Here is a 25606-nt window from a genome sequence, read left to right as displayed (position 1 = left end):
CCAGGCCTCCTTTTAAACCTGGTGCTGATTTAAAGCTGATGGCCCACAACTGCCTGCTAACCACTCCCTCAGAATTCTTAAAGCAGTAAATACAATAAATAAATGCTTTAAACAGTTCTACAAAGAACAAAGTGCTTTAAACTTATTTTAAACAGGTTTTTAACAGGTAAAATCTTAGCTCTCTCTCTGCTCCTTCACTCGTCTGCTCCAGCAAACAAAAAGGAAGGCTGGATTTTTAAAAATTTTATTTTGGGGAAAATAGGCTCTTGGTATTCACACATGCAAACAACGGCAAAGAGATCTGTGATGCCAGTGGACAGATTGTGAGACTTTAGGGAAGTCCCAGGGAAGGATTAAGAATTTCAAGTTGTAAAAGGCTATACTCTGAACTGTCCTTTTGATTTTTGACTGGATGGAGTTGGGGGTCCAAAAGACAGATTTTCAGTGTTTCTGCCTGAATACAAGACCCATGTGACTTAAATTGTCATGTGGGAAGGGTACAGGATCAGACCACAGACTTTCCTAAAATATTATTGAATATCATAGACAAGTGTGTTAGACCACCAAGGCCTAGGAGAGACAGAACAACGAGAAAATGGAAGTCCATGTTTTGCCATGTAGGACTAGGACGGAAGCTGGAGTTCAGATTGAGAAATACAATCTGTGAGGAGTTCAAGCAAAGCTGTAAAATTTGGCTGGCTTGCAGTGGAGGGAGTATCTCCAGTAAAATTCTCTCTGAAAAACAATTCTGGATTCTCAGTTCCCAGGCTGCAAAAAGAAAGTAAAAAGTCTGACAACACCAGGTTTAAGTCCAACCGATTTATTTGACAGTAAATTCACTAGCTTTCGAGGTTACCCTCTTCGTCAGGTGTCATTCACCTGACGAAGAGGGTAACCTCGAAAGCTAGTGAATTTACTATCAAATAAATCGGTTGGACTTAAACCTGGTGTTGTCAGACTTTTTACTGTGTTTACCCTAGTCCAACGGTGACATATCCACATCATGCAAAAAGAAAGAACAGAAGTAAACCCTCGGGAGCTAAGACTCATAAGAACATAAGAACATAAGAAATAGGAGCAGGAGTAGGCCATCTAGCCCTTCGAGCCTGCCCTGCCATTCAATAAGATCATGGCTGATCTGTCGTGGCTCAGTTCCACTTTCCCGCCCTCTCCCCATAACCCTTAATCCCCTCTCTTATCAAGAACCCATCAACCCGCTTCTTAAAAATATTTAGCGAGGCAGCGTCCACCACTTCAACGGGCAGAGAATTCCAGAGATTCACCACCCTTTGAGTGAAGAAGTTCCTCCTCAACTCCGTTCCAAACCGCCTCCCCTTTATCATGAGGCTGTGCCCCCTAGTCCTACTGTCTTTTTTGAGCGGGAAGAGTCTCTCCACCTCTATCCTATCCATCCCATTCAATGGGAATTGTCACAATTCCTATATCCTCAGGCATTCCCAATGTATGGCTATTCTCCCCAGCACCAGTGCTGGAGGGATGGATTCTTGGTGATAAGAGGAATTTGCTGAATTGATGGTTCTGATGGAAGGAATTTGTGAACAGAGGTTGAGAACTGATTCAATGAGAACCATGTGTCCATCTGGGATAGTCTGAGCAAATTGAGATTTGGCTGCCAGGACTGAGCTGATGGTTCACTGCAGTAGGCACTAGCTTAGGCCTCCCTGCTTATTATAGTTTGCTGTGCCCTTCACAACCTCCGAGGAGGACCTGACAGAAGAGGATTTGATGACTAGTCACACTCTTTGAGGGCAAATCTGAAGAGGATCTGAAAGACAATCCAGAGGATCCAAACTGGTCAGCTGATGAACTGAGGGACAATGGGGAATTAGTGAGATTGTGGAAACGCTTCACTGATTTGGAAGACATTGGTCAACAACATCTGAGTTCCATAATCTCCTGATCTCTGACCCCATGAAAATATTGTAAGCTAACAGAGCTAAGGTCAATGTTGCATACTTAATTGCTGAGGAAACTTGTGCAGAAGTTAACTGACAAACATCACCAGGAATCCATGGGCTAGATGCCTATATACCACCAGCTAGACATGAAGACCCTCACAACAACATACCTATTCTTGGTCAAAAGCACATAAAGATCATGAGCACAATCTCTCAAAGAGGAATATGAAGTAAAGGAACAACCTGATGATCCATGTGTGTTTATAGCGATATTTAAATTTTTGTTACAATTGCTGTGCCATGTGGTGCTCCACCTTAGATGCCACCTGCACAGGAAGCAAGCTACTGATCCTGATGCCCCTGCCTCTAGGATGGCCTGAATGCACTTTCTTTAGTCACCCGAGGTCATGAGGACCCAGCATTGGGAACAATTCCTACATATTGGGTTAGTAAGTTCGCCGACGATACGAAGGTTGGTGGTGTTGTGGATAGTCTGGAGGAATGTCAGAAGTTGCAGCGTGACATAGGTAGGATGCAAGACTGGGCGGAGAAGTGGCAGATGGACTTCAACGCGGATAAATGTGTAGTGGTCCATTTTGGCAGGACCAACAGGATGCAGGAGTACAATATCAAGGGTAGGAGTCTTAGCTGGGTTGAAGAGCAGAAGGATCTTGGGGTCCGGGTCCATAGGACTCTTAAATCGGCCTCGCACGTGGAGGATGTGGTCAAGAAGGCGTATGGTGTACTGGCCTTCATTAATCGAGGGATTGAGTTTAGGAGTCGGGAGGTAATGCTGCAACTTTATAGGACCCTTGTCAGACCCCGCTTGGAGTACTGTGCGCAGTTCTGGTCGCCTCACTACAGGAAGGATGTGGAAGCTATTGAGAGGGTGCAGAGAAGATTTACAAGGATGTTGCCTGGATTGGGAGGCATGCCTTATGAAGATAGGTTGAGGGAGCTAGGTCTCTTCTCCCTGGAGAAACAAAGGTTGAGAGGCGACCTGATATAGGTTTATAAAATGTTGAGAAGAATAGATAGGGTGGATTCTCGGAGGCTATTTCCCAGGGCTGAAATGGTCGCTACGAGAGGACACAGGTTTAAGGTGCTGGGAAGCAAGTACAGAGGAGATGTTAGGGGAAAGTTTTTCACTCAGAGGGTGGCTGCCGTCGGTGGTGGTAGAGGCGAACTCGCTGGGGTCTTTTAAAAGACTTCTGGCTGAGTATATGGGATCTAATGGCATTGGAAGTTACAGATAGTTCTATGGCTTGGTAGGTATAGATGTGATTGGTGCAACTTGTGGGCCGAAGGACCTGTTTGTGCTGTAGTGTTCTATGTTCTATGTTCTATATTGATAGGTGTCTCCTCTGTTACCATGGCAATTGAAGGGGTTGCTGGCAGAAAGCTGGAGGAATCTCACAGAGGCCTGGTCTGTAGTGACCAGAGGAGTGGCTGCTTCACTGAGTGTAGTCATCGCACATTGTATTAAATAGTGCTCTGCATTTCTGGATTTTTATTTGATTGCAATAAATATTTATCATTGTCTGGTTGTTCAAAGATTTCTGATTGCTGAACACAGGTTTGTTGCTGCTTTTAATTCCATAGTGGTCAGTGTTGGGCATTAAATCCATTTTAGTGGGTTTTCAGTAAGGTTAAGGATCCATTCAGTGTTGAAAATTGCTTTTGGTTTGTTCAGTTTGGTTTCCATTAACTCAAGTAATAAAGGGTAGTGTGAGTATTGCTGCTACTGCTGAGTCCTTCTTGGAGTCTCAAGTCTGTCTCTGTTTCTCAGTAGCGGGGAGGGTTGTTATTTTCAGACTAACTCTAACACTATTCTTTACACATTTACATGCTCTTTTCTCAGTTTTATTTGTTCTCTTATTTGTCGAACCTGGCTGCTTGATTTGGTAATCAGGGATCTTCTCCTTCGGGGCATATATTGGTTCTTCGTTGGAAACCTCCTAATGTTCATTTATAGTTTTACCTGATAACAGTTTGGAACAAGATCAAAACAATGTTGGCGGTGAAAACCTGAAGTGAAAACTGAAAGGCTAGAAATACTCAAATCTGTCAGTGCCAAGAAATAAACAGAGGCTGAAAATTTGTGGCCTTAGCCACCAGCAAGATCTTCTGGTCCTTTTGTGGGTTCCCTGGGTGTGGAGTGTGCGAACAATGGGAAAACCAGAAGACAACAGCAGGATCAAAGGATCACATGACCGGCAAGTGGCGGCCACAGGAGGCCTGTGGAAAATCCCTCCCAATGTTAATATTTTTCAGCTGAAGATCTTTCTTCAAATGTCAGTTCTGACAACAGGACATCAACCTGAAATGTTAATTTTTTTCACTAATTTGCTATTTGGAGAGTCTGTCTTATCCCATTAAACTACCAACATATATAATCGTAGTCACTGTGTTAAATTTCTCCTTTTTAAACCTAATATTGAAGTTGATTATATCAAAATGTGTTAGATAAATATTCACCTACTGTTAGATGAACAAAGTCTTGCTCCTTATTCATTATTAAATCTAAAATTGTTGGTCTTACTGGGGTGGCATTGTGGCGCAATGGTTAGCACTGCTGCCTCACAGCATCAGAGATCCGGGTTCAATTCTGGCCTCGGGCCACTGTCTGTGTGGAGTTTGCACATTTTCCCTGTGTTTGCATGAGTTTTCTCTGGGTGCTCCGATTTCCTCCCACAGCCAAAGATATGTGGGTTAGATTGATTGGCCATGCTAAATTGACCCTAGTGTCAGGGGATTAACAGGGTAAATACATGGGGTTATGGGATTAGGGCCTGGATGAGATTGTGGTTGGTGCAGACTCGATGGGATGAATAGCCTCCTTCTGCACTGTAGGAATTCTATGATTAATGAATCTAGAACATAATGCTGTGGAAAATTATTGAGAAATTCAATGCATTTCTGACTTGAACCACTCTGCTCTTCCCTATCTATTGAACTTAGTGTCTTCTTAAAACAACAATGCATTTGCTACAAGCCACCCTAATCTTTGAATTAATGCATTTTATCTCTTCATTTCTGCTAATAGGAGATGTATAGTCAACTCTGCCTTAACATTCTCTTATTTCTAATCATTGCCTCTGCTGATAGATTTCCCTTACCTATTATCTCTTTTATTAACATTGCAAAGTATTTTTGGTCAATATGGCTACCCTTCCTCCTCTTGGAGTTCTCCTACCCTTTCCAATATTTTCCCTATCGTCAGCATCCTTCCATCTAAGTGAGGTGATGGACGTCCAGCAAATCTATAGCTGAGCTTCTGGATGGGTAACTAGAACTGCATCATCAGCTTAGAGAAGTTCTCTGATCAAGATTTGGTCTATCTTTCTCTTCGCTTTTCACCTGAACAGATTATAAACCGACTGGCCTAGTATATAGAAAAACTCCTTCCATATCTGCAGGAAAGACACAGGCAGGAAAATAGAAAAGAAAATACTAAAAGTGAGGGCTCACTCACAGCCCTCTTTCACTCCATTCTTTATCCTGAAACTGTCAGCAGTGGAGCCAAAGTGTACTGCACTCTGCATGTTTTCATGGAAGGGACAGGCAAGACTGAGGACCCGCAATTTTATCCAACATCTTGTAGCATCTTAAGATAAAAGCAAAATACTGAGGATGCTGGAATCTGAAACAAAAACAGAAAATGCTGGAAAACGTCAGCAGGTCTGACAGCATCTGTGGACAGAGAATAGAGCCAACAGCCCTGACTTGAAACATTGGCTCTATTCTCTCTCCATGGATGCTGTCAGACTTGCCGAGATTTTCCAAAATTTTCTGTTCTTGTAGACTCCTGTTCTGCAGATGGTGTTGGGAGCTGTTGTGAGATCCATTAAGGAAAGACAGAGAGGTAAATTGTCAACATTTCTCTTGGTAGCTAGAATGTGGAGAAAGTCATATCCACTGTTGATCTGCTAACATAGAGGCTGCACTGTGCTCCTGGATACACCTGTGCCAGCATTTTACTAACTCACTCGGTCAAGGGTCGTAAAATCCTACCTGAGGCCAAAGGAGAATTCCATTCTGTGAGCCTTGCTCGCCCCAATTCCAGGGCGGGTGAGGCAGTAAAATTCCCTGATCTTCAAGTTGTTTGAGTCTTATATGTGCATAAGTGGCAGGAAGGTAAAGAAAGCTTAGAGCGTCCTAGGCTTTATTAATAGGGACATTGAGTACAAGAGCAAGGAGGTTATGTTAATCGTGTATAAAATACTGCTTCAGGCCTCACTGAAGTGTTGCATTCAATCCTTGTTGCTGCACTGTAGAAAAGATGTGAAAGCATTGGAGGCAGTACAGAAAAGATTCACCAGAATGATTCCAAGGATGAGGAATTTCGGTTCAGATAGACTGGAGAAGTTAGAGAATGGTGTTCCTTGGAGAAGAGAAGGTTGAGAGGAGATTTAATAGAGATACTTACAATTGTAAGAAGTCAAAACAGAAGGAGGAATTGTTTTGATTTGATTTTGATTTGTTTATTATTATCACATGTAGAGGGATGCAGTGAAAAGTATTGCTTTTTGCGTGCTATACAGGCAAAACATACCGTTCATAGAATACATCGGGGAGAAGGAAAGGAGATGGTACAGAAAATGGTGTTGCAGTCACAGATATGGTGTACAGAAATATCAGCTTAATATCATAGAGTTATAGAATCCCTACGGTACAAAAGGAGACCATTCGGCCCATCGAGTCTGTACCAACCACAATCTTACCAGACCCTATTTCCATAACCCCACACATTTACTCTGCTAATCCCCCTGACATTAGGGTCAATTTATCATGGCCAATCAATCTAACGTTCACATTTTTGGACTGTGGGAGGAAACTGGAGCATCCGGAGGAAACCCATGCAGATGTGGGGAGAAAGTGCGAACTCCACACAGACAGTGAACCAAGGCCAGAACGGAACCTGTGTTCCTGGCGCTGTGAGGAAGCAATGCTAACCGCTGTGCCACTGTGCTGCCCTAAGGTACGTCTATTCAAACATCTGATGGTAGCAGGGAAGAAGCTGCTCTTGAGTTAATTGGTACATGTTCTCAGACTTTTGTATCTTTTCCTAATGGAGGATGGTGGAAGAGAGTATATCCAGGTTGCGTGAGGTCCTTGAATATGTTGACTGCTTTTCTGAGGCAACGGGAAGTATAGATGGAGTCAATGAATGGGAGGATTGTTCGCGTGATGGCCTGGGCTACATTCACGACCTTTTGTAGTTTATTGTGGTTTTGGTCAGAGTAACAGCCATACCAAGCTGTGATACATCTGGAAAGGATGTTTGCTATGGAGCATCTCTAAAAATTGGTGAGAGTTATAGGTAACTTGCCGACCATCCTTAGCCTCCTGAGAAAGTAGAGCTATTGGTGGGCTTTCTTAGCTATAGTGTCAGTGTAAAGAGAACAGGACAGGTTGTTGATGATCTGGACCCCTAGAAACTTGAATCACTTGACCATTTCCACTTCATCACCATTGACGTAGACAGGGGCATGTTTTTTACTACTCTTTCTGAAGTTGATGACTACCTCCTTTATTTTGTTGACATTGAGGGAGAGATCATTATTGTTCCACCAGTTCACCAGATTCTCTGGGCCGATTTTACCATCTAGTTGCGCTTGTTTTTGGGTGTGAAAATTTGGTAAAGCTGGGCATAAAGTGAATAGTGCAATCCGCACCGGCTCCCCCTTTACCAAGGCCCGAAAATAGTTGTGATTTGCATGCATTTAAATTGACTCAATAGGCTGCACGCCCAACTTTACTGGCACTTCCCCCTTTACCATTGTATTCACTCATCCAGATTTGGCACAAAACAGACATGCTCCACGAAAGTCCAATTCGGATGCTGCAGCTAGTGAGGAGATAAGTGCTGAGCATCTGATGGCTCTCTGCTTGAGATTGGTGGGGAGGACGGGGGGTGGTCGACTACCACTCTGCTTGAGATTGGTTGGGGGGGTAGGGAGGTCTGGTGCCATCCTGCCTGTGATCAATGAGGGGGAAAGGGGAGGGACCTGTAATCAGTCTGGGTGGCAGAAGGGGGGTGGGTAGGAGGATAAGGGGGTCACTAATGTTGTGGGGGTGGGGCAAAGTCTGTGGGGGCATTATCCAGCCCAGGAGTGATGTGGCAAGGGAGCAGCATTCTACCATTTTTTTTTCTGCGCGTGCACAGTTGGAGGCGCCGATTGGAGCTGCAGAACTTTGGCCACATTAAGTCCCGCTCACAGGTTCCTGCAGCGCGATTCAGAATTTCTGATATTTTTTCAGTCCGAGTGCCAATGGGGGCGCTGGAGAACAGGTCTAAAGGTCAGATCTGAAACACTCCCAGTTTCAAGTCCGCACAGCACTTAGAATGAAAATGGTAAAATATTTCCCTATGTCTCTTTCCTGTACTCCATTTTATCATTGTTTTTAAATCTGACCCACTATGGTGATGTCATCAGCAAACTTGAAAATGGAGTTGAAGAAGAATTTGGCTACACAGTCATTGCTGTATAAGGAATTTAGTAGGGGGCCAAAGACACAAACTTACAGGACACCGGTGCTGAGGATGATCATGGAGGAGATGTTGTTGCCTATTCTAACTGGTTGTGGTCTGTGGCCCAGGAAGTCTCAGATCCAGTCGGAGAGAGAGAGGAGCTGAGCCTAGGCCACAGAGAGTGGAGCTGAGTTTTGTTGGGATAATGGTGTTGAAGGCTGAACTGTAGTCAAGAAATGTCCTTGTTAACCAGGTGTTTCAGGGTTGAGTGTAGGGCCAGGGAGATGGTGTCATTTGTTGACCTGTTGCAGCGATAGGTGAACTGTAATGGATCCAGGCAATCTGGGAAACCAGAGTTGATGTGTGCCATGACTAACCTTTTGAAGCTCTTCATAATGATGGATGTTCCCATTGGTGCAAGAATTGAGAATATAAGGACACAGATTTAAGGTAATTGGCAAAAGAAGCAATGGTGACCTGAGGGAAAACTCTTCCATGCAGCATATGGTTAGGATCTGGAGTGCACTGATTGAAAGTGTGGTGGAGGTATGAAGGGAATTGGATTATTATCTGAAAAAGGAAGAATGTGCAAGAATATAAACAAAAGGCAGAGGAGAGAAACTTGGTAAATTGTTGCTATGGAGAACTGACACAGACATAACAGGCTGAATGGCCTCTTTCTGTGCTGTAATTCTGTGATTGTAAAGGCCTTACTAGTGGTACTGAGAAATGAGATGCCTCTGTAGTTGCAGTTTCTTCCATCACCTTTATTTTTGTATAATGTGATGATTTTTGTGCAACACATGTCTTGTGGAATGGATTCAATCTTCAACAGAGAACAAGGTGTGGCAGTAGATGGCACATTTCATACTTGTGCAGTTTGGCTGGAATTCTATCCTGGTCAGGTGCCTGTTTGCTAAGGAATCAATGGCCATTTCATCGATGGCAATTAAGCTTTGATATAGTCAATCTGTTGGCCTCATGGAAGTATAGCTCATTGTAGTGTTCAATGAAATAGGGCATCTACTTGCTACTATAAGTGAGTGCTTCACCACCTGCTGATTTGACAGCGGCAACTTTGATAATTGTAGGACTGAGCACCCTGTTGATCACATCATAAACAACACATTTCATCATCACAAACTCTTTGGATTTCTTGATGTAAGTTGATGCAGTGTTTATTTGTACAGTGGCTCCATCTTTTACACAATTGCCTTGGCCACTTTGTAGCCGTGCTGTGTTTTAATTGTCGGGTTGATATCGTACATCAGGTCAATTTTACTTCATAGAGTCATAGAGGTCTACAGCATGGAAATAGGCCCTTGGGCCCAACTTGTCTGTGCTGCCCTTTTTTTTAAAACCCCTAAACTAATCCTAATTGCCTGCATTTGGCCATATCACTCTATACCCATTGTACCCATGTAACTATCTAAGTGCTTTTTAAAAGATAAGATTGTAACTGCTTCTACTACTACCTCTGGCAGCTTGTTCCAGACACTCACTGCCCTCTGTGTGAAAAAAATGCCCCTCTGGACCCTTTTGTATCTCTCCCCTCTCACCTTAAACCTATGCCCTCTATTTTTAAACTCCCTTACCTTTGGGAAAAAATATTGACTATCTGCCTTGTCTATGCCCCTCATTATTTTATAGACCTCAATAAGGTCACCTCCCAGCCTCCTACACTCCAGAGAAAAAAGTCCAAGTCTTTTCAGCCTCTCCTTATAACTCAATCCATCAAGTCCTGGTAGCATCCTAGTAAATCTTTTCTGCACTTTTTCTAGTTTAATAATATCCTTTCTATAATAGGGTGACCAGAATTGCGCACAGTATTCCAAGTGTAGCCTTATCAATGTCTTGTACAACTTCAACAAGACGTCCCAACTCCTGTATTCAATGTTCTGACTGATGAAACCAAGCATGCCGAATGCATTCTTAACCATGCCATGCCATGTCATGCTTTAATGACAGATATCATTTCTTCTGAGGAGGCCTCAAACCGATTTTGTTGTGTGTTCTAACTTGACCAAATGTTGCCATTGCTGTGTCATCAATGATTGAATTCAATGGCATCCAAGTTTTTGCAGTATCAATAAACATTTAACAGATAACAATTCGTCAAACACCACTGCAAATTGCCAGCAGCTGACATTATTTGTGATGTGGAGATGCTGGCGTTGGACTGGGGATAAGACTGGGAAATTCCAGGTTAAAGTCTAATGGGTTTATTTGGTAGCACAAGCTTTTGGAGCGCTGCCCCTTCATCAGGTGAGTGGGAGTTCTGTCACAAACAGGGCATATAAAGACACAACCTCAATACCTCAATTTACAAAATAATGGTTGGAGTGCGAGTCGTTACAGGTAATCAAGTCTTAAAGGTACAGACAACGTGAGTGGGGAGAAGGTTAAGCACAGGTTAAAGAGATGAGTATTGTCTCCAGCCAGGACAGTTAGTGAGATTTTGCAAGCCCAGGCAAATTGTTGGGGTTACAGATCATGTGACATGAACCCAAGATCCCGGTTGAGGCCGTTCTCAAGTGTGTGGAACTTGGCTATTCTTCTCTGCTCAGTGACTCTGCACTGTCGTGTGCCACGAAGACTGCCTTGGAGAATGCTTATCCGAAGATCAAAGGCTGAATGCCTGTGACCGCTGAAGTGTTTCCCAACAGGAAGCAAACACTCTTGGCTGGTGATTGTCAAGCGGTGTTCATTCGTCTGTTGTCGTAGCATCTGCATGGTCTCCCCAATGTACCATGCCTCAGGACATTCTTTCTTTCAGCGTCATACCCCCCCACCTCCATTTCTTGCCTTCAAACAACTGCTCAACTTCAAACAAACCATTGTCCGCAGCAAACTACCCAGTCTTCAGGAGAACGGTGACCATGACACCACACAACCCTGCCACAGCAACCTCTGCAAGACATGCTGGATCATCGGCACGGATGCCATCATCTCACGTGAGATTACCATTCACCAGGTACACGGTACATACGCTTGTAACTCGGCCAACGTTGTATACATGATATGGTGCAGGAAAGGATATCCTGAGGCATGGTTCTTTGGGAAGACCACGCAGAACTACGACAATGATGAATGATCACCACTCGACAATCACCAAACAAGAGTGTTCTCTTCCTGTTGGAGAACACTTCAGCGGTGACAGGCATTCGGCCTCTGATCTTTGGGTAAGTGTTCTCCAAGGCGGCCTTCACAGCACGCAACAATGCAGAGTCGCTGAACAGAGACTGATTGTCAAGTTCCGCACACATGAGGATGGCCTCAACCGGGATCTTGGGTTCATGTCACACTATCTGTAGCCCCCACGACTTGTCTGGGCTTGCAAAATCTCACTAACTATCCTGGCTGGAGACAATACACATTTCTTTAAACTGTGCTTAACCCTTTCTCCACTCATATTGTTGAATTGTTGAACAGATTTGAAACTGGGAATGTTTCAGATCTGATCTTTAGGCCTATTCTCAGGCACCTCTATATGCACTCAGCCTGAAAAAATATCAGCAATTCCACTTGATTACCTGTAAAGACTCGCATTCTAACCATTATTTTGTAAACTGAGTATGTGTCTTTATATGCCCTGTTTGTGAACAGAACTCACACTCAACTGATGAAGGGGCAGCACTCCAAAAGCTTGTGGCTTGTGCTACCAAATAAACCTGTTAGAATTTAACCTGGTGTTATGAGACTTCTTTCTATTACTTCTTGTACCAGGGATGTTAATGGTAACTTATTTGGAGCTATGAAACTTTTAGGATTGCACCTTCACTACTCCACTGTTGATAAGAGAGGGGTCATTGTCACGATTTGTGTTGTGGAAGGTATGAGTATGATACTGGGTGGATTGTCCCTTCAATTGTTAATGATCAGGTTATGTTGGTGACAATGGCTAGACCTTAAATTCCACTAGCTATCATGGTGGTATCTGAAGCCATTTTCCCAAGGCAGTAGCCTGGGCCTCTGGATTACGAGTCCAGTGACGTTATTGCAAAGCCACCACCATCTCCCTACTCTTGGATTGCGCCATGATACGTTGTGGTCATGTTGTCCCTGAAGGAGGTTAGTTAGAGGCACAGAGTCCATTCTGAGCACAAAGCTCAAGAAACCATTGGCTGTTGTCATTGATCTTGCACCCCGCACCCCCATGATGACAAAGGCACATTGGCCATGAGCCAGTGTCTGACCCAACACATGGTTTAAAATCACCTAGGTTGAATTACTTGTAGGATTTGAAATGTGTTCTAGGACATCATGTAGAGAATTAGAAAATTGACCTTTATCTATGATTTTGGCATTTAGGATTGTTGCATAAGTGCCGAGGATGTTGACAAGACCTTGAACAGATGTTAGATACAGAGAGATGAGACTTTCACTGGTTGCAACTGATGATTCAATTGACTCTGTCACCTACTGCATATTCAGAGTGGTTTTCTACATGTTTCGTCTCAATGGAAGGCGTAGTTAGCTTCAGGCATAGAGTCTGTTTTGGCTAATCTGTTCTTTGGAGCAGATGTGGAGATGCCAGCGTTGGACTAGGGTAAACACACTAAGAAGTCTCACAACACCAGGTTAAAGTCCAACCAAGTCTCACAACACTAGGTTAAAGTCCAACCAGTCCAGTTGGACTTTAATCTGGTATTGTGAGACTTTGTGCTTCTGTAGAGCAGAAATGTTGACATCAAACTTGTGAAGTTCAGTCAATCAGAATCATTTTGCATTGCTCACTGTACAATGCAGTAATTGTTCACGCAAAGGCACATAGTCCACACATTTCTGTTGCCAGATTGCTTTAGTGGAATGTTTAAATAGTGAATGCACATCATGCCTGCAGGAAGTGATGTTATACAGCATGCAGTATAGCAGTAGGAGTTGTGTTGATTTCCCTGTAAGTTTTGCATGTAGAGCTCTCCTGTAACATATATATATTATGTTTGTCTAATAGATATATACTATTGCGAATCTTCAATTAAAAAAAGATGTATTTGTTACCATTGATCAGTGTATGATTAGGTAAGTTTGTCTGCAGAACCCAGTAATGCAATTCCAGCTTCCAAGCTGGAATATTTCTCTTTTTTGCTCATTGGTAATTTGCTTTCTATTCGGCCATTAAATTGAAAAAAAAACTTTATCCTCCCATACCAGAAAGAAAGACCAACATTAGCAGGGCCTCCGAGCAGCCAATAATCCATTTTTGTCCCCAGTCATCTGGTCCTGTTTGTGAATCTTGCTGAATGCAAATTGGATGTCAGAAATCCTTACATAACACTGACTACAAAAGTACTTCAGTGGCTGAAAAACACTCCTGTGAAGTTACAAAAGGAACTTTATAAATGCCAGGGTTGTCTCTATTTAAAGCCTTTACATAACACAGACATTAAAGTGAGATAATTTTCTAACAGGTTACATAAATGCAGCATCAACTTTAAACCCAACTGCATCAACAAGAAACTCAACTTAACAACTGTATTACTTCTGTCAAAATTAACCTGAAAATTAGCTGTACTTTAGACGTGACTTGGAAAAGAATGGCTCTGTGTATCTTAGCATTTGCTCATAATTGTTTGGGTTATATACCGTGTATTCACCCTGCTAATCCTCCTAACCTATATATCTTGAGACACTAAGGGGCAATGTAGCATGGCCAATCAACCCAACCCGCACATTTTTGGACTGTGGGAGGAAACTGGAGCACCCAGAAGAAACCTACACAGATACAGGGAGAATGTGTAAACTCCATTTAGACAGTGACCCAAGGCTGAATTGAACCCAGGTCCCTGGCATTGTGAGGCAGCAGTGCTAATCATTGTGCCATCATGCCGCCCCCCAGTTCTACCCATTACTGTGAATCAGAGGCTTCAGCATCTTTGCAGTTTCAGAATTCTCTGTCCTTGCTTGACGGGATACCATTGAACCATAGAATCCCACAGTGCAGAAAGAGGGCCTTCGGCCCATCGAGTCTGCACCAAACACAATCCCATTCAGGCCCTACCCCCATATCCCTACATATTACACCCACTAATCCCGCTAACCTACGCATCCCTGGACACTAATGGGCAATTTATTAGCATGACCAATCAACCTAACCCGCACATCTTTGGATATGGGAGGAAACCCATGCAGACATGAGGAGAATGTGCAAACTCCACACAGACAGTGACCCAAGCTGGGATCGAACCCAGGACCCTGGGGCTGTGAAGCAAGCAGTGCTAACCACTGTGCTACTGTGCCGCCCAATGTGAACAATCGGAAAATTCTGGCCCTTATCTTTTGTTCTTCATCTTCCTTTTTTCTCTGCCTCTGTATTTGCTTAGAGCCTCTTCCATCTCAAACCTTTTCCAGTTCTGAAAAATGAAAGCTCATCAACCTGAAATCAACTTTGTTTCTCTCTCCATAGATGCTGCCTGATCAGCTGAGCATTTCCTACATTTTCTGTAATCATTCAACAAGTTTGCAAATTTTCTTATTTTTATTTAAATTATTAGCTCAACATTCACTTTGACAACCTTTCTCTTCTAATATAATTTAATAATGTTTTGTTTTAATTTTGATGCCACTAGCAAACTTATTTCATATTTCTTTTCTTGCAAATCTTCCTGTACTCCTTGGCTGTTCTCTATATCTCACCTAATCTCTGGACTATTCCTTGCATTTTTGTGCTCTTTCCTTTAGGTTTATGATTTTTCTCAATTCTTTTACTTGGCAAGCAGAGCTCTTTCACCTTAGAAATTTGTCTTGGTCTTTCATTAAATCAAATTTCTTTTTAAACACCTCCCATTACTCATGCTTTGTTTTAGCCAATTGAAGTTTCAACCAATTTACTATTATCAGTCTCTATCTTAATTGCTTAAAGTTAGCCTTATCAAAATCTATAAATAATTTAAAATAATATGCATAGTGACTTTACATGACTCTATTACCAATGTGGTAAAACAAAAGTTAAAGAAATTTTAAACAACTATTGTCTGATTGTATTCTGAACACTTATGATGCAAACAGAGCAGTGTTGGAGGAAAAGGAATAGAAAAAGATACCATAAGACCAAAAGATATAGGAGTAGAATTAAGTTATTCGACCTTTCGAGTCTGCTCTGTCGTTTAATCATGGCTGATAATTTCCTCAACCCCATTCTTCTGCCTTTTCCTCATAACCTTTGATTCTCTTACCAATCAAGAACCTATCTATTTCTGCCTTAAATATATTCAACGGCCTGGCCTTCACAGCCTTCTATGACAGTGAATTCCATTGATTCACCACCTCTGGCTAAAGGAATTTCTCCCCATCTCAGTTCTAAAGAGTTGTCCCTTTATTCTGAGGCTGTGGGGCTATCAAGATCAACAAAAAAACCTTGTAATTTTATTAGAAGAGAAGGGATAATCAGTGTTAATGTGGGCCTTTTAGAGATAGATGTGTTTACTCTTTCAAATGAAAAATTAACCACATCTTAAACAGGAGGCTATGCTTGTGTTGTTCTTTGGTGTAGAGGAATGGAACTCTCTTTCTGATAACTCCGCTCACCCAGAACTGTGCTCAGCATACATTGGGTTTTGGGACAAAGTGTTGGGCAGCAGCCAGACTATCTAATATTGGGAGGAAAATGCATTTACACTAAAATTGCAAAAGCTGTTTACAGCACAGTTAGCAGCCAGCGATAATGAATCAAGGTAATAGGAAATAACAAACAGTGAAACTGATCAACTCGATTCTGTGATGGAGAAAGTGACACGGGTGGTGGAGGGGGGGATGTGGACTTGGCCTGTGTAAATGGTACAATTTTATTTGTTTGAAAATGTCTTACAAAATGTTATATAAAGTAATTTACCAATTTAAGATTCTCAAACAGGTAAAGCAACTTTTTGCAATGCTGATTACTACAGCTTGCAGAACTGATAAATAATGCTTAACTGTACAATGTAATTAAACAATTTAGCACAGAAATATTTTCATCAGGTACATCTAAAAGTTACTGTATGTAACCAGTTTATTGAGATATTACTACTTAACATAGAGTATGATGCTCCGCATGTGCATCATGCCTGGACTAGTGTCCTGCAATGCACTAAGCTGTCATCAGTGTAATGGAAACATCTAACAGGCTGAAGAAGCCTGACAAATCCTGGCAAGATATCTGAAAAAAATATACTGCAGGAAATCAGAGGATTAAAGTCTTCATTTTAATCCCTGATCTTTGCTACAGAAGTTGAGCATAGGCAGAATAGCAATTAGAATGTAATATTGCCTCAAGATCCAGATTTAGAAAGTTAAACCTTATTTATTATTAGTCGCAAGTAAGGCTTAAATTAACACTGCAATGAAGTAACTGTAAAATTCCCCTAGTCACCACACTCTGGTGCCTGTTCAGGTAACGAGCACCTAACGAGCAAGTCTTTCAGAATGTGGGAGGAAACCAGAGAACCTGGAGGAAACCCACTTAGATACGGGGAGAATGTGCAAACCATACAGAATGTGCAAACCATACAAGCCAGGAATCGAATCCGGGTCCCTGGTGCTGTGAGACAGCAGTTCTAACTACTGTGTCACTGTGCAGCCTGAAAGGGAACAAAATATTAGGTTTACAATCCGCAGACTGTTGCTAACCATTGTCAAATGAGGACAGCCCTGTGCTTGGCTATGGTCCACAGTCAGATGTACAGACACCCTCCACCTTGGCTTGTGTCAACGGAGTACAGCAGCACTCTCAGCAAGCATGGAATGCTTTGTCTGTATAGTACAAGAAGCACTACTCTTCACTGTATACTAATGCACGCGACAATAATAAATCAAATAATAAAATCACTGCCCTCCAGAGAAGGAGGGAAGAATATGGGGGAGAAATGCACTCTAAGAATATCTTAATTGTCTTGCCAATAATTCAAAGCACTAATATTCTATAATTATTTGTGACATGATATGTACTATGATAAAAAAAAACTATATTTCAGTTTAATTTTAAAATAAATGTTCAATGTTCCTTAATTTGGGGATTTGATGTGAAGTTTCTCTTAGTGCTATTGTGCATTTATTTGCTAACAGGACGCAGAGAAAATATTGTCAATGAATGAATCAGGGGAGCTACAAGATCTCTTAACAAAGATTGAGGTAAATATACCTTTAAAACAAAAGTAGCATGCCTTAGGTTTAGAGAAAGTTCAAATTTGTTTAAGTTAGCATGTTGTTTTCTGCAGTAACAGGTGCAGTGAGCAGTTTGCCCCAAATAGTTTAATACTGATTTTCTGGATATTAATCCCCCTGAGTTTGGATGATCTTAAAACTTGTTCTAATACCCGTTCATCTTTTAGCATTTTTGACCAGATTTATGATATAGTATAGACATTACTATTTACTCTTTTCAGAACTGAGTGTTTACTATCTTTTTTGCTGTTGCAATAGATTTTTTTCAGTTTTACTCATACTTCAAACCAAATCATCACGAAGTATATATTATTGATTTGCTTTTTCTTTGAATATTACAGAAATTAAAATATATTAACTATACAAAAATTAAATGTTTAATTTATGTGTTGTTGTATTTAGGTATAAATAGTTACCCATTTTAGGAAGTATAGCTTTCAATATTTAGAGGGAGACTGGGAAGTGCAGTAAAGGATGAAAACTGCCAGGGAATGCAGTAATGTCAGGGATGCAGTAACAGGTCGCAGTTGGGGACCTTTGCAGTAGGAAAGGGTCAGAGGCCAGAGATTGTAGCTACAGGATGAGAGTGAGAGGTTTTTAAGGGAGGTGGAAGGCAGATATCTGGGCAACATGGGAGAAGGCTGGGCAAAGGCTGCATTCATGTGAGGGAGAATGCAGGAGTTGGAGAAGGAAGAGAGGCCTTCATGGAGAGGGGAAAGCTGGATATCAGGTCTTGGGGGAGCTCTGCACGTGTGTTGGGGAGAACATTGATGCTTGGGTTATGGGAAAGGTTGATTGCCATCATTCAGGAAGGAGGGAGAGGTTGTGATTGACAGATGGAAGGTCAAGTTTCCTTGAGGACGAAGGTGAAGAATCTCTGCTCCCCCTGCACAGGTAGAGTTATAAAAGGTCTTACGGAGATGGCACTCCCAAACTTCTTTTCAAAGCTGAATTTCCTGAGTTGTCAGAAACCTTTGTGTTAAATTATACTGGGAGAGCTCAGTTGAGATAAATTAATGAACTGTTCTGCTATTTCTTAGTGGGACACAGTAATGATGCCCGCTATCAGGAAAATTACAGCAGGTGTGCACATGAGTTTGAGATACATTTTGTATTTAGCTTCACACTTACTCTCACCTGTCATAAGGTGGGGAAAGCCACCAGTGTTAACATAAGGAACATAGAATTAAGATGCACATTTTACTGAGGTTTTACAAAATTAGCAACTTTAATGGTTTCATTATTACACACATGGGGGTTGGAGATAAAGGTCTCACAAAGCCTCACTATCCATTATGTTCAGAATGATCCAACTAGAATGGAAAAATATTGTGGTTCTCCTATTAGTAAAAGCACAACATGTGTCATGTGATACTGAGCCAAAGTCTAAGACTAGACTGTTTCTCATTCAGTTTTCATATTTACAATCTCCTTAAGCCTCAGGTAAACTTTGCTTTGCGTGCTTGAAATAGCAACCCATATCAGTTTATCTTATCAATTTAAATTTTGGAAACAATTATTCCAGGCTTGATGGTTTTAACCGGTGCTACTACACCACAGGCAAAGAGTTTGCAACGTTTAGAGGTAACTTTCACACCTCCTGTTGTTCTGAAGCATTTTGCCTTAAAGCACAACATATGAATTGAATCATTTAGTTCAAGTGTTGGAAAGGCAAGACTTTTTGTCCAAATTTGATCTCTGTAGAAAAGTTCTTGAATTTATATGATGCCTTGGTACTGTGCTGTGGTATCAGTGCTCATTGTGGCTCTGGAAACTGTTGTCACTTGTTTCAGAAAAACACAAAATTTCACTGTGGCTCAATGCATCCAAATAGTCATCATACTTGTAAATTTAGAAACTTAAAATTTAATTATGACTAATATACACAGAAATGTACTTCATTCAAAAAAAAAGCTGCCAGCGGAAAAGGCGTTTCTCTGCTTGTTTGAAAGGAGGCATTGCACAAAAAGATTATGTGCAGTCTCACACCGGTTCCAATCAATTCCTCAGCAAAGACAGAGCTTCAAACAGAATGGATTAAAAAGTTTAAAATTTATTTATTAGCATCACAAGTAGGCTTACATTAACATTGCAATGAAGTTACTGTGAAAATCCACTAGTCATCACACTCTGGTGCCTATTCAGGTACATTGAGGGAGAATTTAGCATGGCCAATGCACCTAACCAGCACGTCTTTCAGACTGTGGGAGAAAATCAGAGCATCCGGAGGAAACTCACACTAACATGTACAGACTCCACACAGACAGTGACCCAAGCTGAGAATTGAACCAGGTTCCCTGGTGCTGTGAGGTAGCAGTGCTAACCACTGTGCCACTAATGCGCCCCATGTTAGAAGGTCAGTACTGAGCAATGGTTGTCATTTAAGTGTGTTGGCAAAGTGACTCAAAAGAGCATGTCTTATGTTAGAGGCTTCCACAAGCTATTCCAATAAAAACTTTGCTTCTTATTGAATTATTTTGATATATATTTTTCAATAATGCACAGATTTCAAAGGGTACATTCTTAGAGAAGACAGTTTTTAGATTAAAGTTAAATTGTTTTCAAGTACATTTTCACCAAATTCAAATTCACAAAAATTAACATCTGATAATAAAACTTTACTTTCTGAAATTAGAGACTCCCTCAGACCTTAAGATTTTCATTGTGCCCATCAATAAAGTTCAGTATTTAACAGATTAGCTCATATTAACTATTTTAATTTAGTTCTGACAAATATTCACTAACTAAACGGAAATAGAACAGCATGTGCCTTTGAAGAGGGCAATAGAAAGAAAAGATACATTCTATCACTTATCTTGTTCTTTTCTTCAGGTAAAATAAAAGCAAAATATTGCAGATACTGGAACTCTGAAATAAAACCCCAAAATTCTGGGAAAACTCAGCAGGTCTGGCAGCATCTGTGGAGGGAGAAACAGAGTTAAGGTTTCAAGCCCAAAATGAAGAAGAATCATATTGGTTTCAAAACATTAACTCTGTTTCTCTCTCTACTGTTCAAGACAGGGAGGAATATATTTTTATGTCTGCAATAATTTGGCTACTTTATAAAATTATTTTTTTTTAACAATGGACAAGGGCTTTACTCTGAGTTGTCTGGCTAGCCTTTACTCAAGCCAGAGGAATTTCTAGACTACAGGAATCCAGCAGGGACCTCATTATCTTTAAAGAGGCTTTAATGCCCCTGTACCTACTGAACATCATACCCAAAGAAATACATCAACACCCTTTTGCATTTCTGAGGCAGAGCTATGATCAATGGAGATGGTATGTCTTCAAGGACAAAAAAGGGACCCTGACTCCTTTATTAAGCTCTCATGATTCCAGACCTGGAAACATACATCCTTTTTCCAACAAAAAACCCAGAAGATTAAGTGGGAGATATATCACATGACCTCACTAAACTGCTAGAACCTATAATATTGCCATGTGGAACTATAGCCAGGCAAGTCTACTGTTTTACCATCTAACAGCAGCAGAAAGAGTTCTGTCCAGGTAAATTGCTTGGTCCTCATCAATACTGTGTACTGCTAGAAACATTGGAACTCCTCAATGGGTGTCTATAAAACTAGAACATAAGAACATAAGAAATAGGAGCAGGAGTAGGCCATCTAGCCCTCCGAGCCTGCCCCGCCATTCAATAAGATCATGGCTGATCTGAAGTGGCTCAGTTCCACTTTCCCGCCTTCTCCCCATAACCCTTAATTCTCTTGCCTACCAAAAACCTATCAACCCGTGTCTTGAATATAGTTAGCGAGGTAGCCTCTACCACTTCAACGGGCAGAGAATTCCAGAGATTCACCACCCTTTGAGTGAAGAATGCATCCGAGGGTTCTGAAAGAAATGGCAGAGGTCATAGTGGATGCATTGGTGGTTATTTTCCAGACGTCGCTGGATTCCGGGGAAGTGCCGGAAGATTGGAAAACGGCTAATGTTACGCCGTTGTTTAAGAAGGGTGCCAGGCAAAAGGCAGGGAATTATAGGCCGGTTAGTTTAACGTCTGTGGTAGGTAAAATGTTAGAATCCGTCATTAAGGAGGAAATTGCGAGGCATCTTGAAGGCAATTGCTTGATAGAGCAGACGCAGCACGGTTTCATTAAAGGGAAGTCGTGTCTGACAAATTTACTGGAGTTCTATGAGGATGTGTCTAGGGCGGTGGATAGAGGAGAGCCGGTGGATGTGGTCTTTCTGGATTTTCAGAAGGCGTTTGACAAAGTACCTCATAAGAGATTATTGCAGAAGGTCGAGGGACTTGGAGTTGGGGGTAGGGTGTTAGCGTGGATAGAGGATTGGTTGTCAAATAGGAGGCAGAGAGTGGGGGTCAACGGGTGCTATTCGGATTGGCGGATGGTGACTAGTGGAGTGCCCCAGGGGTCGGTGCTGGGGCCTCAGCTTTTTACCATTTATATAGATGATCTGGAGGAGGGAACCGAGTGTAGGGTGTCGAAATTTGCTGATGACACCAAGATTGGGGGAACGGCAAATTGTGCAGAGGGTGTGGAGAGTCTGCAGAAGGATCTAGATAGGCTGGGCAAATGGGCCAGGAAATGGCAAATGGAATTTAATGTTGGCAAGTGTGAGGTGGTCCACTTTGGTAGGAATAATGGTCGGAAGGACTATTACTTACGGGGCGAAAAACTGCAGCAGGCGACGGTGCAGAGGGACCTCGGGGTCCTTGAGCATGAGTCGCAAAAACCCAGCTTGCAGGTGCAGCAGGTGGTCAGGAAGGCGAATGGGATGCTGGCCTTCATAGCGAAGGGGATTGAATATAAAAGTAGGGAGGTCTTGCTGCAGCTGTATAGGGCATTGGTGAGGCCGCAGCTGGAGTACTGTGTGCATTTTTGGGCGCCGTACCTGCGCAAAGATATTTTGGCCTTGGAGGGAGTGCAGAGGAGGTTTACTAGGCTGATACCGGAGTTGAGGGGGTTGAACTATGAGGAGAGGCTGAATAAACTAGGATTGTACTCGTTAGAGTTTAGAAGAATGAGGGGAGATCTCATTGAGACGTATAAGATGATGAATGGGATGGATAGGATAGAAGTGGAGAGACTCTTCCCACTGAAAAAAGACAGTAGGACTAGGGGGCACAGTCTCAAGATAAAGGGGGGGCGTTTTAGAACGGAGTTGAGGAGGAACTTCTTCACTCAAAGGGTGGTGAATCTCTGGAATTCTCTGCCCGTTGAAGTGGTGGAAGCTGCCTCGCTAAATATTTTCAAGAAGCGGGTTGATGGGTTTTTGATAAGAGAGGGGATTAAGGGTTATGGGGAGAGGGCGGGAAAGTGGAACTGAGCCACGACAGATCAGCCATGATCTTATTGAATGGCGGGGCAGGCTCGAAGGGCCAGATGGCCTACTCCTGCTCCTATTTCTTATGTTCTTATGTTCTTAAGAAGTTCCTCCTCAACTCCGTTCTAAACTGCCCCCCTCCCTTATCTTGAGGCTGTGCCCTCTAGTCCTGTTGTCCTCTCTGAGCGGGAAGAATCTCTCTACCTCTACCCTATCCATCCCCTTCATTATCTTATACGTCTCTATAGGATCCCCCCTCATCCTTCTAAACTCCAACGAGTACAGACCCAGTCTGTTTAGCCTCTCTTCATAGTCCAACCCCCTCATCTCCGGTATCAGCCTAGTGAACCTCCAAGGCCAAAATGTCCTTGCGCAAGTGCGGCGACCAAAACTGCTCACAGTACTCCAGCTGCAGCCTCACCAGTGCCCTGTACAGACAAAACTAACTCATCTCTGCATGTCTTCTTCCATCGTGGAAGCCCTTGCTTCTGGAAAGATGGATCATCCTGCAACAGTTTCAACCTGCTAACCTCTGAAGGGATACACCATTGGGTGTTTGACTCTGGACTCTGGATTCAGGCGAAACATATTTTGATCATGGTCCTGTATTCTATCCCTTTCTTTCCCTTATCCCTCTCTTATTGTATTAGTATAAAAAGGGGCAGACATCGCAAAATCCATTCTCATGTTTTGTATGCATGTGAGATAAACCAATCCTCTTATTATACCTTATCTCAAGTTCGTTGTGGAGTTATTCATAGAGGGTTGGGGAAAATACACCACCATTTATAAAGGGGAAAATCAAAAATCAGAAACACCTTCCTGTTTCTGGACAGATGGTGAGGGGGGAGGGGCGGGAGCTGAGGCATGTTTAAATTAATTCCCCATCTGTCCGTAACACGATAGATGCTGTCAGGCATGCTAAATCTATCCAGCATTTTCTGCTTTCCTTTCTTCAGGTGCTTTCCCAAATGACTAATCAAACTGAAGTCGAATAAAGCTAAAGAAAATGTTAGCATTCATAGTTAAACAAAACATTCAACCTTGCAGACTTTAATGGTGGAAAAGTGATAGATAGGTTGCTAATTAAATGGGCTGCTTTGTCCTAGATGCTGTCGAGCTTCTTGAGTGTTGGAACTACACTCATGTAGGCAAATGGAGAGTATTCCATCACACTCCTGAATTCTGCCTTGTAGATAGCGGACAGGTTCTGGGGAGTCAGGAGGTGGGTAAATCACTGCAGAATTCCTGGCCTCTGGACTACTATGTAGCCATTATACTTAAATAACTTGTCCAGTTAATTTTCAAGACAATGGATGGGTTTTTCCCCAAAAAATTCTAAGTGTTGAATTCACATAAAAACTGGAGAAAATCCTGCTGGATCTTTTTCAGCAGGATTTTCAAAATGAGTCTCCAACATTCTGTGCAGTGCAGAGAGCCCAAGTGTGAATCTGGCAAAAAAAGCTGTAGACAGGTCTTATTCCCACTGGGGAGCTGGCAGCATAGCATTGAGTGGGCCATTGTATATGTGTCGATCTGTCAGCGCTGAGATTGGTGCATGCGCAATGGCCCACACTGAAGCCTCCTGATCGCTGGCCAATCCTGCGACACCGCATCACTGCTCTCCAGCCCCCCCCCAACTCCCTGATTGCTGGCCTCCCCCTGCTGACAGCCCCAATCACTCCCCTGCACCCATCCACCTGCAGCCTCTACCCACCCCCCAGTCCCGATACCAACCCCCCAAGCCACAGCCTCCCAGCAGGCTCCCACCACTCCACCACCCCAATGGCCTGCCCCGATCATTGGCCACCCAGTCTCTGTCACTGATCCAAAGTATTGAGTGGAAGCAGGATACCCCCAACCCCACCAATTGCCCCCCACAGAGGCCCCGCCCCTGCCTACTTGGCACTGCCCGATGCCCATGGCTTCCATGCATCCCCAACCCCCTGATTTCTGGCACAGAGCTGATGATTCTGGAAATCCGGTGGCTGGAGATGCGTGGGGAATATGGCGCCCAGCGGGGAGCCCGCGAAATGGCCTCCACATGAGCCACCCAGTCGGCTGTACTGGGCTAGGAGAATCAGCCCCAATTGATAAGGGATAAATTCGAGAACGGTAATACTTTTAATTCTAAGTGTAAATTCTCTTTTGTTGGTGACAGATAATGGATCCTCACCATTCTGAACTGGACTAGGTTGTGTTTTGAGCAATAATAAGAATAAAAATTGAGAATCTACCCAGCATTAATCTAGGCACTAGACTTGGACATGACAGGGGGCACATCTAACTCAGTCAACTCTGAACACTTATCCTCACCAACAAAATAAATAGACTTATTTTCCCTAAACCTGGTGCGGTGGTCACTCCTTCCATGACTGTCACAAACAAATTAATGTGTGAGAGCTAGATTGGTGAGGACGAGGTCAAGTTAGGTAATTTTCATGTGTTGGTTCTCTCAACACCTGCTTCAGGCTCAATTGGGTAGATATGTCCTTCAGAACTCAGCCAGCTGGGTCAGTAATGGTTCTATCGAATCACTCTTGGTGATGGACATTTAAGTTTGCCACCCAGAGCACATTCTGTGTCTTTTCCATTCTCTGTGAGCCTTTTAAGTGGTCTTCAACATGGAGGAGTATTGATATAATCTTTGGAAGGGGAACAGTGGATGGAAATCAGCAGGAAATCTCCTGACCTGGGTTTGTACTGATGCCATGAGACTACATTGTGTCAGGAGTCGACGGTGAGAACTCCCAGGATAACTTCTTCCCAA

The 25606-nt window shown here is 42.6% G+C and overlaps 1 protein-coding gene across 1 annotated transcript in view; it reads left to right on the top strand.

Annotated features, from left to right (window-relative positions):
- grxcr1a (glutaredoxin and cysteine rich domain containing 1 a) overlaps nucleotides 1-25606 on the top strand; it is a 73459-nt gene that overhangs the window by 29102 nt on the left and 18751 nt on the right. The window contains exon 3 of the mRNA XM_080207045.1: nucleotides 17437-17502. Within this exon, the coding sequence (XP_080063171.1) occupies nucleotides 17437-17502 (66 nt within the window). The remainder of the gene's footprint in view (nucleotides 1-17436; nucleotides 17503-25606) is intronic.

The sequence above is a fragment of the Carcharhinus amblyrhynchos genome, chromosome 1, assembly GCF_965287045.1.
Source record: "Carcharhinus amblyrhynchos chromosome 1, sCarAmb.v2.hapA, whole genome shotgun sequence".
Lineage (NCBI taxonomy): Eukaryota > Metazoa > Chordata > Chondrichthyes > Carcharhiniformes > Carcharhinidae > Carcharhinus > Carcharhinus amblyrhynchos.
The sequence above is the reverse complement of the archived record's forward strand: the minus strand, read 5'-3'. Positions and strand labels throughout refer to the sequence as shown.